The sequence below is a fragment of the Netta rufina genome (assembly GCF_964035555.1).
Source record: "Netta rufina genome assembly, chromosome: 1".
Classification (NCBI taxonomy): Eukaryota; Metazoa; Chordata; class Aves; order Anseriformes; family Anatidae; genus Netta; species Netta rufina.
This window is the reverse complement of record NC_140123.1, coordinates 167,097,386-167,114,467: the sequence shown is the minus strand read 5'-3', so window position 1 is coordinate 167,114,467 and position 17,082 is coordinate 167,097,386. Positions and strand designations below refer to the sequence as shown.

The 17,082-nt window shown below is 42.3% G+C and overlaps 1 protein-coding gene across 6 annotated transcripts in view; it reads right to left on the bottom strand.

Moving 5' to 3' along the window:
- KCNC2 (potassium voltage-gated channel subfamily C member 2) overlaps positions 1–16,857 on the bottom strand; it is a gene marked incomplete at both ends in the record, with an annotated part of 99,406 nt that extends 82,549 nt beyond the window's left edge. For all 6 annotated transcript variants that reach the window (XM_084284698.1, XM_084284700.1, XM_084284696.1 and 3 more), the window contains one exon: positions 16,201–16,857. In XM_084284698.1, coding sequence (XP_084140824.1) covers positions 16,201–16,857 — 657 coding nt within the window. The remainder of the gene's footprint in view (positions 1–16,200) is intronic.
- Positions 16,858–17,082: the final 225 nt, after the last annotated feature.

Here is a 17,082-nt window from a genome sequence, read left to right as displayed (position 1 = left end):
ACAGGCAGTTACCATTTCAGGTGGAAAAAGAAACAGTGCTCACTCATTTATCCTGCCTCTTGTCCCACAGCTATTAACAGGGTGAAGAAATTGCTTGTCTTTCTGCAATCAGAGCAGACTTAATACTTGCAGGCTGCTGTATTCTGTTCTGAATTCAGCCAACAATGCCATGTGCTGCAAACATATCCCCAGATCTTGGCGAAATAAAGTTAGATGTCATTTCCAGCACAGAAACATAGCAGCTAATCTATTAATGAATTTCCTGTAGTAATTTGTATGGCTTTCATAATATGTAAAAGTAATATAAATGCTTCTGTTGACATGGGAAAGGGTTTTTCTGGGGATAAAGGAGAAATCAAATCAACAATGTCAGTGCCCACAGTTAAAGACAGATTTTCAAAACACTTCAACCATTTCTGTGGCAACTTGTTTGCTGTCCTTGGCTTCCACCATTTACACAATAATTCAGATCTATCGCGTTAACAAAATGTTTGACTTCAATTCTCAGTAAACTATTAAATTATGTCTTCTTCATGAAAATGCATTTACCTCTACAGGAAGAATTCCCTCATAAGAAAAACTCACAGCTAGAGTTCTCATATAGATCAGTCTTGTACGTGAAGCAGGACAGAAAGTTGGGTGTTACTTAGAATTAAGGAGCAGGTATGACCTACTCCTTTGGGAAAATCATTTACCAATATTTACAGTAATTCAGTCACAACACCAGTGTGCTTAGCCAATAATGAACATCCGAAGAGTTGCACACAACAAGTTAACATATTAAAAGCATCAAAGGTAGGAACTAGCTTTCACTAAATGATACAAACACTCCTGAAGTACAAAATTAAATGGTACCATCAGTATTGCTCACACCAGGCACTCATGGGATCTTGCTTTTTTTTTTTTTTTTTTTTTAATTAGGAGGAGTTTAATAAAACATATTCCCTAGAATCACGGCCTGCAGTCTCAACCACTCCTCCCCTCCTCCCCATATCTGGTAGCTGAGGGCCACCACAAATCTATGCTTCAAAAGCAGAACACAACCAAGAATCAACACGAGATCATTGAAAATATTGAACAGTTGTTCTAATATACTGCAGATTGAATTGGTAGCAGAGCCAACTGTATAGATTGGCCAATATTTCTCATTTTAAGACTCCCTGCTCTGTTTTGCCTGAATTTAACTGCACAGGCTGAATGCCAAGTGTCTTTGTAAACATTCAGAAATTGGTGAGAAAGACTGAAAATTACATTGTTTTCAGGTGTATTAAATTCCAGGAACCTTTTATTTCATAAGTTCTAACATAAATTCCAGGGAAAAACTTTGACAATCTGTGTATCTGAGCCAAGCTCCACCTTAATTTGATCTCCTTGCATTCATATTTTACAAAGAAAACTTCATTAACATGACTGAAGAGTTTCTTCCCATATAAACCCTGCCTCAGTCAGCTCACAAAATGGATAATGTTTGCTTACTGAATTCCAAATTTTATTTTTTCTAGATTGTTCAGGTGTGGGATATGTGCCTTCTTATTTGAATATTCCCTTCTGTCTCTGTTGAGCAAATCAAATTATTAATATACTTAGGGGATTTCCTCTCCTACTAATTATTGCATATACCACAATGACACAGCCCCAGTTTATTCCCAGAATATACCCATGTTGTAAAATAAATGAGACAGAGGTCATGAAAAAATAAAAACAGAAGAACATGAGATGATTATATATACTTAAACTAGTGGGCACAAAAAAAAGCAAACTATCCCCAACTTTCTTTAAAAAGTTCCTAAACTCTCCTCTGAACTACAGTTGACTGTCACCAACAAAAATACTTAGTCCCTTTATGGTACTGTATTATTTTAGCACTGCGTTATTTTTTAAAAGTTATCTTGTGATCTTCTAGAGCAGGAGGACAGCTGTGTCTTCGCAGTTTGCAGACAGGGTGAATCACAGTGGTGTGGTGAACCATGGAAGATGTTACAGCCTGGCAGGCACAAACTGGATCTCCAGAATTCCCTGCCAGTGCGTGACTCCCAAGCCCTCTTTACTCCCCATCTCCCACAGACTCTGACCAAACAAGTTTGTCATAACGTAATCCTTATAACACTCACAGTATGCACTGTACTAAGATTTTTGCATCTTCTACATAAATGTTAGGTTAGCATTTTTATGCTTCTCTTTATTTTGCAATCCCATTCTGCCTTACAAGAAGCAGAAATGCGTGAATCTGATTTGAGATGAACTTCTCTTCATTCTACAAAAAATAACTAAACTTATAAATAAATAAATAAATAATAAAACAGGTTGGATTATTTCAAAGATGAAATATCATGGTATGTGTTTATCAGTCTCATCCCATGAAGATGATTGCCAAATCTGATGTTATTTAGCATTTCCCTTTTCCAACAGTTGCCAAGGAGAAAGCTACATCCCTAGGAGACATGTTTTTCCTAAAACGCCTTACAATAATAAAGAATGTACAGAATCTTACAATATAAAAATCAGTAGGGTTCAAATGCAAGACTGTATAATTTACCAGAACTTGTTATATGCTTTTGAGCGATTCAGTTTAACTCTATAAAAATAATATAATTCTCTTAACTGTTGAAGGATGTTGGAAGCAAATCTGTGGAAAGAATAGTCTTCTTGTTTATAGTTTGTAGATGTTTTTTGTAACAATGAACACCACAGACTATTGGTTTCACACAGGCAATAATGCAGGATTGACTGAATGAAACACTAAAACAATTTCCAACTTGATTTATGATTTATTGAACAAAAGGCAGAGCTCTCAAAGGATTTTCCTACATCAACCAAGTCCACTCCAGGTACTGCGGCAGAGTTACACTTCCTGATGCTGCAAGAATCACAGAATCACAGAATTTCTAGGTTGGAAGAGACCTCAAGATCATCGAGTCCAACCTCTCACCTAACGCTAACAGTCCCCACTAAACCATATCCCTAAGCTCTACATCTAAACATCTTTTGAAGACTTCCAGGGATGGTGACTCCACCACTTCCCTGGGCAGCCTGTTCCAATGCCTAACAACCCTTTCAGTAAAGAAGTTCTTCCTAACATCTAACCTAAAACTCCCCTGGCGCAACTTAAGCCCATTCCCCCTCGTCCTGTCACCAGGCACGTGAGAGAATAGACCAACCCCCACCTCACTACAGCCTCCCTTGAGGTACCTATAGAGAGCAATAAGGTCACCCCTGAGCCTCCTCTTCTCCAGGCTGAACAAGCCCAACTCCCTCAGCTGCTCCTCGTAGGACTTGTTCTCCAGGCCCCTCACCAGCTTCGTCACCCTTCTCTGCACCCACTCAAGCACCTCGATGTCCTTCTTGTAGCGAGGGGCCCAAAACTGAACACAGTACTCGAGGTGCGGCCTCACCAGAGCCGAGTACAGGAGGACGATCACCTCCCTAGCCCTGCTGGCCACACTGTTTCTGATACAAGCCAGGATGCCGTTGGCCTTCTTGGCCACCCGAGCACACTGCTGGCTCATATTCAGCTGACTATCCACCATCACTCCCAGGTCCTTCTCTGCCTGGCAGATCTCTAACCATTCCTCTCCCAGCCTGTAGCTCTGCTTGGGGTTATTGCGCCCCAGGTGGAGGACCCGGCACTTGGCCTTGTTGAACTTCATGCAGTTGACCTCAGCCCATCAGTGCAGCCTATCCAGATCCTCCTGCAGAGCTTTCCTACCCTCAAGCAGATCGACACACGCACCTAACTTGGTGTCATCTGCGAACTTACTGAGGGTGCACTCGATGCCCTCGTCCAGATCATCGATGAAGATATTAAAGAGGACCGGCCCCAGCACCGAGCCCTGGGGGACGCCACTAGTGACTGGCCTCCAACTGGACTTGGCTCCATTCACCACGACTCTTTGGGCCCAGCTATCCAGCCAGTTTCTAACCCAGCGAAGCGTGCGCCAGTCCAAGCCAAGAGCAGCCAGTTTCTTGAGGAGAATGCTGTGGGAGACGGTGTCAAAAGCCTTGCTGAAGTCAAGGTAGACCACATCCACAGCCTTTCCTTCATCCACCCAGTGCGTCACTTTGTCATAGAAGGAGATCATGTTCGTCAAGCAGGATCTGCCTTTCATAAACCCATGCTGACTGGGCCTGATCGCCTGCTTGCCCTGCAAGTGCTGCGTGATGACTCTCAGCAGGATCTGCTCCATGAGCTTCCCTGGCACTGAGGTCAAACTGACAGGCCTGTAGTTTCCCGGGTCTGCCCTCCGGCCCTTCTTGTAGATGGGCGTCACGTTTGCTAGCCGCCAGTCAACTGGGACCTCCCCCGATCGCCAGGACTGCTGATAAATGATGGACAGTGGCTTGGCCAGCTCCTCTGCCAGTTCTCTCAGTACCCTTGGGTGGATCCCATCCGGCCCCATCGACTTGTGCACATCCAAGTGCCGTACCAGGTCACCAGCCAGTTTTTCATGGATAGTGAGGGCCACATCCTGCTCCCCATCCCCTTCCACCAGCTCAGGGTACTGAGTATCCAGAGAACAACCGGTATTACCGCTAAAGACTGAGGCAAAGAAGGCATTGAGCACCTCCGCCTTTTCCTCATCTCTTGTAACTAAGTTTCCCCCCGCATCCAGTAAAGGATGGAGATTCTCCTTAGTCCTCCTTTTTGTGTTGATGTATTTATAGAAACGTTTTTTGTTATCTTTAACAGCAGTAGCCAGATTGAGCTCCAGATGAGCTTTGGCCTTCCTAATTTTGTCCCTGCACAGCCTCACTACATCCTTAAAGTCCTCCCTAGTGGCCTGCCCACTTTTCCAAAGATTATAAACCCTCTTTTTTCTCCTAAACTCAAGCCACAATTCTCTGTTGAGCCAGGCTGGTCTCTGTTGAGCCAGGCTGGTTCCAACAAGTGGAAATGTAAATGCTTTCTTAAGAAAAGATGTCTTCTGCAAGGTGTTCAGACATGCTACTATTAGTATTTGAACTAATAGGTGGAATCTGTGTTAAACAATTAAAATAATTAAGTCATGAGACCTGGGATACGTCCTTCTTCATTAAAGTCCTCAAGGACACACAGATGGGGAAAAATATACATAAGCACAGAGAAAATCTTCTTGTCTATCATAATCAAGTTAGGAACACTGTTATGTACATGTTTAGAAATGCATTTGTGTGTGTGTAAATATATACCAAAATTGCTGATGCCACCAAGCTGTGTGGTGCAGTTGACACACAGAAGGAAAGGGATGGCATCCAGAGGGACCTGGGTAGGCCTGGTGGGCCTGTGCGAACCTCATGAGGTTCAACAAGGCCAAGTGCAAGGTCCTGTACCTGGGCTGGGTGCAGGACCAAGCACAGATACAGGCTGGGTGGAGAATGGATTGAGAGCAGCCCTGAAGAGAAGGACCTGGGGGTGCTGGTTGATGAGAAGCTCAACATGAGATGGCAAGAAAGCTGGTGTGGGACTCTTTGTCAGGGGATGTAGTGATAAGACAAGGAGTAATGAGTTTCAAAGAGTGTAAATTCAAAATCAAAGAATGTAGATTTAGATCAGGTGTTAGGAGGAAATTCTTCACTCAGAGGATGGTGAGGCACTGGCACAGGCTGCCCAGAGAAGCTGTGGATGCCCCATCCCTGGAGGTGTTCAAGGCTAGGCTGGATGGGGCTTTGGGCAACCTGGTCTGGTGGGAGGTGTCCTTGCCCATGGCAGGGGGGTTGGAGTTAGATGATCTTTAAGGTCCCTTCCAACCCAAATCTTTCTGTAATTCTATGATACATCCCTATTGATGTATGTATGGATAAAAACTCCACCTGAAATTTGAAAGCACAAGGACCATAAACATTGTTTTCCTGTGTCAGACTTACTCTTCACACCTGGTCTTGCAGGGCATGTACTTGTCACACTGGCATGGTGCTTGTCTGAGCAGCAGAATCACAAGAAAAAAAATATAGCACAATTTTTTACAGCATATAACGTTTTTCCTTAGGCCCCACTATTGCCAAGACATTCCCACCCAGAAACAAGGTTTAGGTTTATGAAGAAAGGGTTGTGTTCACCATATAATTACAAACCATAACAATTACCTCATCATTTTTAAAAAGCTTTGCCAGTAAACAAACAAGATTTGCAATGTTTGTTCATTATAATTACTAATAGATGCCTCCTGATCTATATTTTCAAGGAGTGAACAAACAGTAGCACTAGAAGACAGGAGTTCAATAATTTTCCTCACTCTGTTTTAGAAAGTTAGGTATCGATATTTTAACAAAAGCAGACACTGTTTCAAAGAGGATTGCCTTCATCTCATGAATCTGTCATAACTCCAGTGCTAGATTCCTCTAATGAAAAACAAACCCAACATGAACTAAATCTGCACTTCTCTAAAGACTAATGGGTACATTTCTGCTACCAAATACTGAATTTAAATTTCTTTAAATTGTTGAGAATACAAAATCACTAAAATTGAAAAATCATTACAATACGTGATGAATGCCATCACTCTCTCAAACAAATGCTAATAGCACAGCTACTGAAGGTAGCACTGAGAGTAGAGAAGCATATATAATTACATTGCAACTCAAGCTCAAACAGAATGGTTAATTGTATTACAAAAACACTGGAAAAGCACGGATTCATAAGTATTAGAATAGTCGGTCATTGGCTCAGTTGTAGTGCAAGGTATTGAATGCAATGAGGTGAGGCTGAGGATTGAGGAAGCAGATAAGTTAGAACCAACAGCCTCCAAATATGGTCTGGAGAGACACTTGCAGTTGTCTCAGAAGCTGAATTAAGATGAAGACCTGCATCAAAACTGTACTTGCTACAATAGACTTTTCTAAAATTGAATAAACCTAGTCATTAGAGAAATCATTCTGAAAAAATCAAAGCTCCCTTCTCATTTAAAGATTAAGGAAGAGGCAACTGCAATGAACAGCATCAATCTGGTAGATAAACCTGCAGTTTAAAGGTAACTGACATCTTCCATCCTTAAAACAATGAAAGCCATTCATAAAAAATAGACATAATACAAAATGCCTTTCCTGGTTTTAAGGTTTGGCCGGCTGTATTGTGATAAAGTAAAATAATGAAGCTACATTCCTTGTTTCAGTCTACAATGGTTCAATTTCAACCAAGATGTAATTTTTCCTTTTTATCAAATATTCTCTGCTTTTTAATTTCCCCAGCTCATTTGTCCTGCTATTGAGAAACCAATTTAGAACACGCAATGACTAACCAAGGAGACCCTGTAGCTGCAATGCATCAAACCAATTTTGTTGACCATTCAAGGGTCACTGAAACATCAGCTTTATGTGGCCCTTTTGGAGACAATTGACAAACACGACCGTTTCTTTCTCCAAGCTACACAGGTATAATACCACCTGGGCAAGATGGAATATAACTCCAACCTACTGTCAAAAGTTTCAACCTAGCCTAGCATATATCCAGTAATGAGATTTACTGACCAAGGGATGGAGACATCTATCTAAGTTTTTAAAATAAATTTAACATGAAGTTTTACCAGATAACAAGCAGGCAATGAGTTATGCAGCAGAGCTTATGTTCAATACTTGGGCTGAAATCCTACCTCACTTGACTTCTACCAAAAAAAAAAAAAACAAAAAAACCTTTTGATGCCATTTATTGCAGTTACTGTATATACACTTTATTTTTTATACTATGAAAATATGAATCACAAAATAATTATTACATAAAGGACTTCATTTTTCAGTGTAAGAGAAAGAGTTAAGTTCCGGCATACCGGAACTTAACTCTGCAAGTGGCCCAAACTCAGTTCCCAGTCCAACAGAATATTTTGACACAAGATTAAACTTAAGCACACAAGAAATCAAATGAGCATCTAATGTGTTTAAATATTTTCCCAGACCAATGCAAGGATGTTCAAGATGAAACCCATATGTGCCTGGAGATGAGTCATTCCCTAAAATTCAAATGGAAAAGTGAAGGTAGATACTAGACCTAGAATCTCAATGGAAAGAAAATTCCTTTCCCCAGTGTGATTAGAAACCAAAAAGAGAATTGAGGTTCTTCTCCAAGCCATAACTGGATTAAATTTAGAATGCTGCAAAGTTCCTGTTTAAATAATAATAATAATAATAATAATGCAGAATGCTTGGGATGATATTGGGAAAAAAAAAATCTAATATAGCTTTTTCTACCTCTTAACCAATGTAATTCTGTAAAAATTAATATAATCCTGAATTCAATTAATATGAATAATTGCCATTCACATGGGTAAAGGATTACTAGGTGCCAATGAATAACATACACGTAAAAACAGACACTTCACTTTAAAATTGCCTAGAATTTTCAAATACATGTCCAAGAATAAGGACTAGCAAAGATGTCTCCTATGGTGTTGTCTAAGAACTAAAGAAATTTTATAACCATATGTTTATGTACTTTAAAAACAACATTTACATTATTCCATAAGAATTTTTACCACTACTTTAAAAGATATATATATCTTTCTGTGGTTGCACAGTCTTCATATTAAATACTAATCACTACATGCTTGATTACCCTTGATCTCACAGTAGACAGCATATAAAAGTATAATATATTTTGTGAACATTTATGTTTTGAGAAATTAAGCAAGCCAAGAGAAATATGATTAGAGACATTACTTTTCCCCCTAGTTAAGACCCACTGAGCAGCAGGGTGCCTGTTGGGAGGCTGACCACTCCAAACCAGCACCATGACGGGCAGCAAAGGTGCCCCCCAGGCAAAACCATCAGGATCTCATCTCACGCTCCTTATTTTTGCAACCACATGTAATTAGCATTTCACAGCACCATTCTGTGTCACCATTTGTGTCACTATACTTCATGTTCTCTAAAGCGATTCCCTGAAAGAGAATTTTCTCAGCCATTGAAACTGAGTCTTAGTGTATGACTTCTGTTACTTCAAAATCCCACATACTGCTAGACCCCTAGCATTATAGTAGCCCTGAGCTTTTACTAAAGAAAGCACTTCAGTGTGGTGAAAGTCATTCCTGAAGAAGAATTATTTCTCTTAGGACAAGGTTTAAACATTTAAGAAGAATATTATTGCTATACAGCAGTATACCCTACAAATTATTGAAACAAAAACCACAAGTTTCAAGATACTCCACCTTGTTCAGTGTAGGCATACTGAAAAGGAAAAAAAAAAAAAAGAAAAAGAAAGAAACAAAAAAAAAAAAAAAAAAGGATTTGTATGCTATATACTAATGACAATGTAAATATTTAAGAAACTATACTTATCTCAGAAATAAGACTAAATGATAGCATATTCTTTATTCAACACATATTAGTAAACTTTACCATATTATTCAGCACCAGGATAAAAGACTGTTCTCCTCTATTTACAGCATTTTTTCAGGAGCATATCAAAGACCTGATACCTAAGGTTCACCTAAAAATGCTAAGAAACTAAAAAAGGCTGTCTGTCATAAGAAAAGATTGAATTATTACACTCCTGCAATAGTTAACCTACAGGTATAAAGACCAAAACCACAGCAACCTCTCAAAATCTTCAGACAGGGAAAAAAAACAGAGATCTAATATATAATTGGATAATCCATTTTTTAAGCTTCATGTCACTACTTCAGTCAAAAATTCTGTAAAGCAAATTACAAATCACAAGAAAATGTGTTTTATGTGATTAGATGGCATTCTATTTTTAACACTACTGATTAACAGATGGAAGTGGAGTTTTTCTTTCAAAAGTGCTTTAGTCATCATAAAGTACTAACAATGATGTTAATTAAACACATTTGTAGAACTAAAAAAAGAAAAGTGATTTCATGTTCTTTCTCTACAACTGTTTCTGGATCTCTTTCTGACATGATTACCATTCAGTTATAGAAACATATACACGTGTATGTAAATATACCAGGTCAGCACTAACAACTTAAATCCCTTTTATCATGTTGATAATGCTAAATTTGATAATTGCCAATGCTAAGATTACATTACTATGTCTGTACACATTTCCATAGTTGTATATTGCGTTCACCACTTCAAAGTATTTCTGGTGCAAGAAATATCCTCATGCTTCAGCCCTTGCATCAGGAGGAAGGCTCTTTAGAAGCAACTGCACACGTAAGAAAGTATTACTATAAGAAATATCCTTAGCAGAATTATAACCAACAGCTTCATATTCCATATATTACCCTATCTGTATTTTTATTGGCCTACATACTTTACTCATGGTAAAAAGTAAACAGCAGAAATCCCCACAAGCTCCTACATGGGATCAGTAAGCTTATGTAAATCACACTGCCAGCAGAAATGTCTGAAGAAGAATTTAGCAAAGAGAATTAAAAGGGAACATCCCATCCCATCAGGTGCTAAATACGGAGAGTACAAACCCTTTCTTTCCTGTTCTGGCTGAAGGAAACCATGTTTCCCCAAGATCAGCTAAGAGCAGGAATCTCTGTGGAGTTGAACAACACCAAAACACCACTTGCAATCAGAATATAAAAACATTTAAAAATTGCATAGAGATGCCTTTCCTCTTCTCTGATACTTCTTCCCTGATTGCAAGGTAACTTCATAGGAAGAGAACAGACACTTCCTGCCAATGACTGCTGAAGACAAAAAGGGCAAATAAGTTTTACACAGAGTTTCTTTAAAACATCTTAGAGTTTCTGCAAAGAGGGAAACTAATCAAGGACTTGAGATTAGTCCGAGTTCTGAATTTTTTTAACTATTATTTAACACAAATTCACAAAAACAGGCAAAAAAATGTTGGCTTCTTCAAAGAGCATTGATACATTTATCATGGGCTAAGTACCAGACACTTTATGAATATAGGGTCCCTGAATATACCATTTTTAATTCACTTTTTTCTTACCCTGACTGCATTGCATGATGGCATTATTCTGTGTGATACCTTATATTCACCAGAATTTGAGCTACTCCTCCTCCACCATCTTAGTAGGTTTGAAAACACATTCTCACCCCCAAAGTAAATCATTTTAGCATTTCACTGTTGTAAACAAAACATGACAGAGAGCAGAGCGTTATGTCTGAACTGCATAAAAGAATCCTGTCTGCCAGATTTCTCAACCAAGAATAATTCTCACACTGTTATTATCTTGAGCTATGTGTGTTAGGCTAATTTCCACTTCCAGTTACACCAAAGCAAATACTGAATAAGTCCATTAACCAAATTATTTCAGTCAGAAAACGAACCTGGCTATGTGCATGGGCAAATATGTGACAGCATCTATTTCTGAAATGATAGGGCAGATCATCTCTGTGGCGTTCATGTCAGAGCCATGACAAAATGCTTCTCCGAGATTAATAAGTGACAGAGAGAAGGCTGTTTTCAATGGAAAAAGGAAGCCAAGAGCTGGCTTGTTTCCATGGAAACAGTAGCAGCAGCAGGCAGAACAGCTGTAGAAGAAAAAGGCAGAAGTTAGGGAGGCAGAAATCTTTCTGATTTTACCTCACCGATATATCAGTGCCATCATATTCCAACTAAATTTAATGTAGATCAAACTTGCCCATGTTGAACAGGTAACTCATTAAGCAACAATTTATAATTAAGTCTTTCAACAGCCAGCATTCCAGAAATAAATTAATAAAAAATGACTTATAATGTGATTTAGTCATCCTGTGTACACTATGGAGCATACAAATGCCCTTAACAGTGCTGCCTCATGGTGTTTGTCACTAGGTACAAATCTTGCTGTGGCTTTAAAAGCAACTACTGCTCCCATAGGCTGAATGCTTTAAGCAGAACCACTGTTTTTAGCCAATTTAAGAGAATGGACTCTCCTTTCCCACTTAGAAATAAAATTCAACACTTTGATTACCAAGATGGCAAGAGGAAATCCCTCTTTCAGTTTCTCTGCCATTCTTTACTATTTTCTTTGTACACTTCTATAATCATTTTCAGATAGAAAAAGTCTTCATAATTAAAGAATTACTTAATAGTAAGATCTAAAGTATACTTGCTTTCCTTCTTGCATAAAAGATAGAGAGTAAAGGCTTGCACTTATAAATTAAATGGCTTTTATATTTTTAAGAAAGCAAATGAACTCTTCTCTTCGCTATTAACCTACAAATGTATATTCTGAGCTAAGCATATTCTCCCCACTCTATTTACAGTGTCTCCATCAGACTGTCCCAGCAGCATTGCTTCCACCAGAAATAAAAGCTGTTTTGCATTATGAATAGCCAAAGTCCTAAATATAAACCATGCAATTTGGCACCCTGGGACATGACAGGTATCTAGTTTCCTGGAAAAAAAAAAAAAAGTGCACAAGCTACCAAGTAAATATATGTTACTTTTATTAAGAATGCTCTCCAATATGATTTCTGGGGCTTTAGGTTGGGGATCCATAAAATCATATTCTCCCCATTCTCCCTCCTGACTTATTTCAGCTGAGCCTTCCTACAACTAACCTCACCAAATGCTCGAGGCCAGTGGAAGCATTACAACAAGCCTCTGCTGATGTGACTCCACCACGTAGAGCAGCACACAGGAACTTTGCATTTCCAGCCAGCAGTGCTGCTTACTGCTCATGTCCCGCTCCCTGCGTCACGATGAAGTGCTGTAGGATCACTGTTTTTAAGAACACCTGCAAGGTGTGAGCATAAGTCCCAAACTGCAAGGCTCTCTGGTTTTGTTTTTTTTTTGCATTTCTGTGAACACCCAAGCAAACTTTACAAATACAAATGCTAATTAGCTTTTATCCTTCCCTTGCAAACCAAATAATGATGGTCTTTCTGACAGATAAGAAAGGTGCAGCACAGGGGTAATGCCAGGTCCCTGCAGCCACCACACATGACACAGGACAAGCACACAGTGCCTGACTGTGTGCCCCAGACCACCACCAACCAATCCACCCTGGCTTCCCCATCCCAGCTCCACACACAGACAGACAGGCTTCTCAGAGGGATGGACAGACAGCTGTGAGCATTGAGATTCCCCAGGGCATCTGTGAGTTCCTGCGCTAAGTACATGAATAATCCATAATCCTTAGGAAAAATCAATGACAAATGATAATTATTTCTTTAAGCAGTGCCATACTTCAACTATTATTCAACAGTAAAAGGCCTTAAAAGCTTAATTAATTTGAAATATGATATCTGAGACTGGCACTGACATTCTAGGTCCCTCTGGGCATCTGCAGACGCTCTTTCAAACTCCTGCTTAATTATGCCTCTTGTACTTTCTTACAAACTATTTAGACATTTCTTTGCACTAAAGCATAATGAATACTTTGTACTTATGAGGCAAGGGATGCCAAAGGATACCAAAATAGTCTACAGGTGTTAACTAGTCACACTCAGTTCACACGACTGAGGTAAGAATTGGATAAGGATCTGCTTCAGAGCTGCTTAAACCAACACACAGGAAGATTTATTTGCCCAACGCTTCTTCTTCTGTGACAGTATCTTACGCCAGCATCTCTGCAGCTACATAGCAGTGTCCTGTCAGATGGAAGTTTGTGAATGATAGCTCTATTAAGCCTGGAGTGAAAGGAGTGCCACTCTACCCTTTAATTACAATTCACAGACTGTGATACCCAAAATGACAAAATGAAAACAAAAACAATATTCAGAAAAAAACTCCTGAACTTGAAATACAAAGTAAAGAGTTGCAGGTTTCAAAGTAATTGTATATATGTGTATTACATTCTATATTTACAAAAAAACGTGGCTAGTAGATGTCACTCACTGATTAACAAACTGCACACATTAAAGTTGATTTTTTTTTAATCTCCAATGAAGCAAACCTTTTTGTCAACAAACTAGTTTCTCTATTTATATAACACCATTGGATGGTCTTGCTAGAATAATCTTGTGCGTGCACTATCCCCCAATAGGTTACCATGGCAACTTATATTTGAATTTCTATAAATTTCTATTTTTAGAGATCACAGTTTAGGATAAAGAAAATCAGAAATATTAAGTACCATTTCATTAATAACAAATATCCAGTTTTTAATCAACATCATATTTCCCAGAATGGATATCGTGGAAGTTAAATCAGGCAGCAACGCTTTAAACAAATAAATAAATAATTACCACAGTTACTAAGAAAGTTTACCACTAAGCAGTCTCACCATAATCCCAGCAGTGCATGAGTCAGTAGCTAACACTATGAGACAAGATTGATGTTCACGGAGTTTTTCTTGCTTTCAGTAAGGCCAGGATTTCACCCAAATATTTTTAGAGTTAGTCATCATTTCAGCTGACACACAACAATATGCTGGCATTTGCCAGAATGCTCAGAAAATAACGTCTCTCTCTCTCTCTCTCTCTTTCTCTCTCTCTCAGGTGTGGGAAAATGTTGAACTGACAGTAACATCTCAGTTCCACGCTGAGCTTCCCATCACCTCAACTGCTATGTGTTCAGGTGTGAGCACCAGGTGTATGCCAGTCCCTAAGTGTAAAGGTGCTTTATGGTTTAAAACTTGCCAGGATTCTGCAACTAGTCTTCCTACTGGAAAGATCACTATACAGAGTAGCAGCACTGAAGAAGAAAATTAAAACACCAATTTAGACACTGTTGCTACAGCTCTGACGGTGCCTGTGGTAGAAACCAGAACACAACACTTAAAACCAGTTTTTAAGAAATCAGTATTGCTAATCTTACACTATGACATCAACTTAATTAGTGCTCATTTCCAAATTTGAGATATCTTTACCCAACCCACTGATGGCGTAGCATAGATGGGAAATTGGGCAAACCTTGCCTACAGGTTCTGTCGGGGTGGACTGAAGTGGGCTGAAAGCACAAGTGACAGCTCTGATTTTGGGGTGTAATGGCAACCAGCACCCTACCCTCGTATTTCTTCTGCTACCTTCCATGTAATGTTTACTTCAGGCTCATCAGTGCCCCAGCACAGTCCACGGGGAAGGCTCCGTAGCATAACAGCTGCAGGCTCGCTGCTGTCAGCAACTTTGACAGAAGCAGTGGTGACAGACAGGCTGCAGAAGGATCGCTGCACACTGCTGTTTTGTCAGGTACCTGACAGCAAAAGGAGCTGTGGAGTTCCGGCAGCGAGGATGTGAGCAACGCGTGCAAGTCGTTAATGAGCAAAACCAGAAAAAAACTCCCAGAAGCGTCTTCAGAACTAATCCAGTATTAAAAATGTACTTCAACTATCAGCTGGAGCCAGCTGCCAAAGATAAACAAATTGTTGGACACTTTGAAAACATTAACAGTGCTGGCACTCGGCAAATGTCAGTAATAACTACAAGGATGTTGCTTTCTGTTTTGCCTATCCCACTAAGTTCGTGGGGGTTTCCAAGTTTCACAGAACCTGCGCCAGGCCATGAGGTGCAACTCAAGAAATCTGTGAGCCACACATCTATGCTCGCATCTATCGGCTTGCCACAAAATTGGTATGGCTGATCGGGGGATGGCACTGGTTGTAACTGCACTTTTTGCAGGATGAGGCTCAGGTCTGAATGCTTCACGGGGAATCCCAGTAAATACACCGCAAAACACTTACTGATATTCTTAATTCAAGCACGTTTCCCATTACAAGTTCTTTTCACGCGTTGCAGGGAGGATATGTTGCTGGTTGCTTTTGTCACAGCTACGTTCAAGGCATGGCTGTGTATTTCTCCCAAAGGAGTTACAACTATTAGTTTGCTCCAAAGCCAGGGTTAAGAAAGCAAACTCCCGTCACCACTGATAGCAGCAGCTATCCAGCAGAACTAAAATCCAGATCGTACTCCAGAGCAGAAAGTAGCATCAAAAACTCAATTCCTTACCTAAATAATGAAAGCTTACTCTGTTCCCCAACCTGCTAGTCACAGGCTGGTGAGGGTGACCCTGAGAAACCAGTGCGGGCAGTCAGGGTGACCCTCTGCCACACGCACTGCGTTGAACTCGGACCTTCTCCCAGCGCTGACAGAGGGACGCTGAAGGGACAAGGTGGCCTTATGCGGCTGCCACCACCTCACCCCAAACCCAAGGCTACCCTGAGAACTGGGGTGGGATGATGGCTCCCACACACCGCCCTGGGGGCCCTCGAAAAGGAGCCCCTTGCCACCTGCAGACACAGAGGGCCACCAGCATCACCCCATGGTGGTGACCCACCCAAGCCACACTCCCACCCCAAGCCGGCCATGCTTCCCCTCGCCACCCCGCGCCCCCACCATCCACCCCAGCACCCCGAGGCATGGACAGAGGCAGGGGCAGGGTCTCCCCCGGGCCCCCCGGGGGCGGCAGCGCCGTCGGAGGGCGCTTACCCTGGCGGCCCGCGAGGAGTAGGGGTCCTCGAAGAGCGCCCAGACGCGGGGCTGCAGCCGCTTCCAGCGGCCCCCCTTGCCGTCGGCGGCCCCGGCGGCAGCCCCCACGTCCTCGATGCCCAGCCTCTTGGCCGCCAGGTCGTCGTCGTCGCCGTCGGGGGGCGGCTCGCCCGTCAGCAGGTCGGGCGCCTCGAAGATGTCGAGCGCCTCCTCGGCGTCGCGGTGCTGGCGGTAGGTCATCCAGCAGCAGGGCTCCACGTCGGTCTCGTCGATGCCCCAGAAGGCCAGCTCCTCCTCGAAGAGCGGCCCGCAGACGTCGGCGGGGCAGTGCAGCTTGCCGGTGCGGTAGTAGTTGAGCACATAGGCGAAGACCCCCGGGTGGCGGTCGAAGAAGAACTCGCTGGCCCCGCCGCCGCCCCCGACCCGGGGGCCGCAGCCGCTGCCGGGCTCCGGGCAGCCCCCGGCCAGGGGCGGCGGGTTGGGGGGCGGCGGGGGAGGCGGCGACGGCTCCTCGGCGCCGGGGGACTCGCTGCGGGACTCGCAGGCGAGCAGGGCCAGGCGGGTCCCCGGCAGGGTCTTCAGGGTGCTGCGGTAGGTCTCGTGCCGCGTGCCCCCCACGTTGAGGATCACCCTCTCGTTGTCCTCGAGCTTCCCCATCGCTCCGGGTGGGACATGACTGGGCAGGGGGCAGAGCGGGCGGGTCCGGGGGGGACGAGCTTCTGCGCCTTCAACGCGGACAGAGGAGAGAGGTGAGGGATGAGAGATGAGGGAGAAGCCCCCCCCCGGCAGCACCGCGCCGCTCCCCGCCCAGCCCGGCCCCCGCCGCCCCGGGCACGGCTCCAGGCGGTCCCCCGGTCCCCCCGGGGCGAGCTGCGAGCTGTC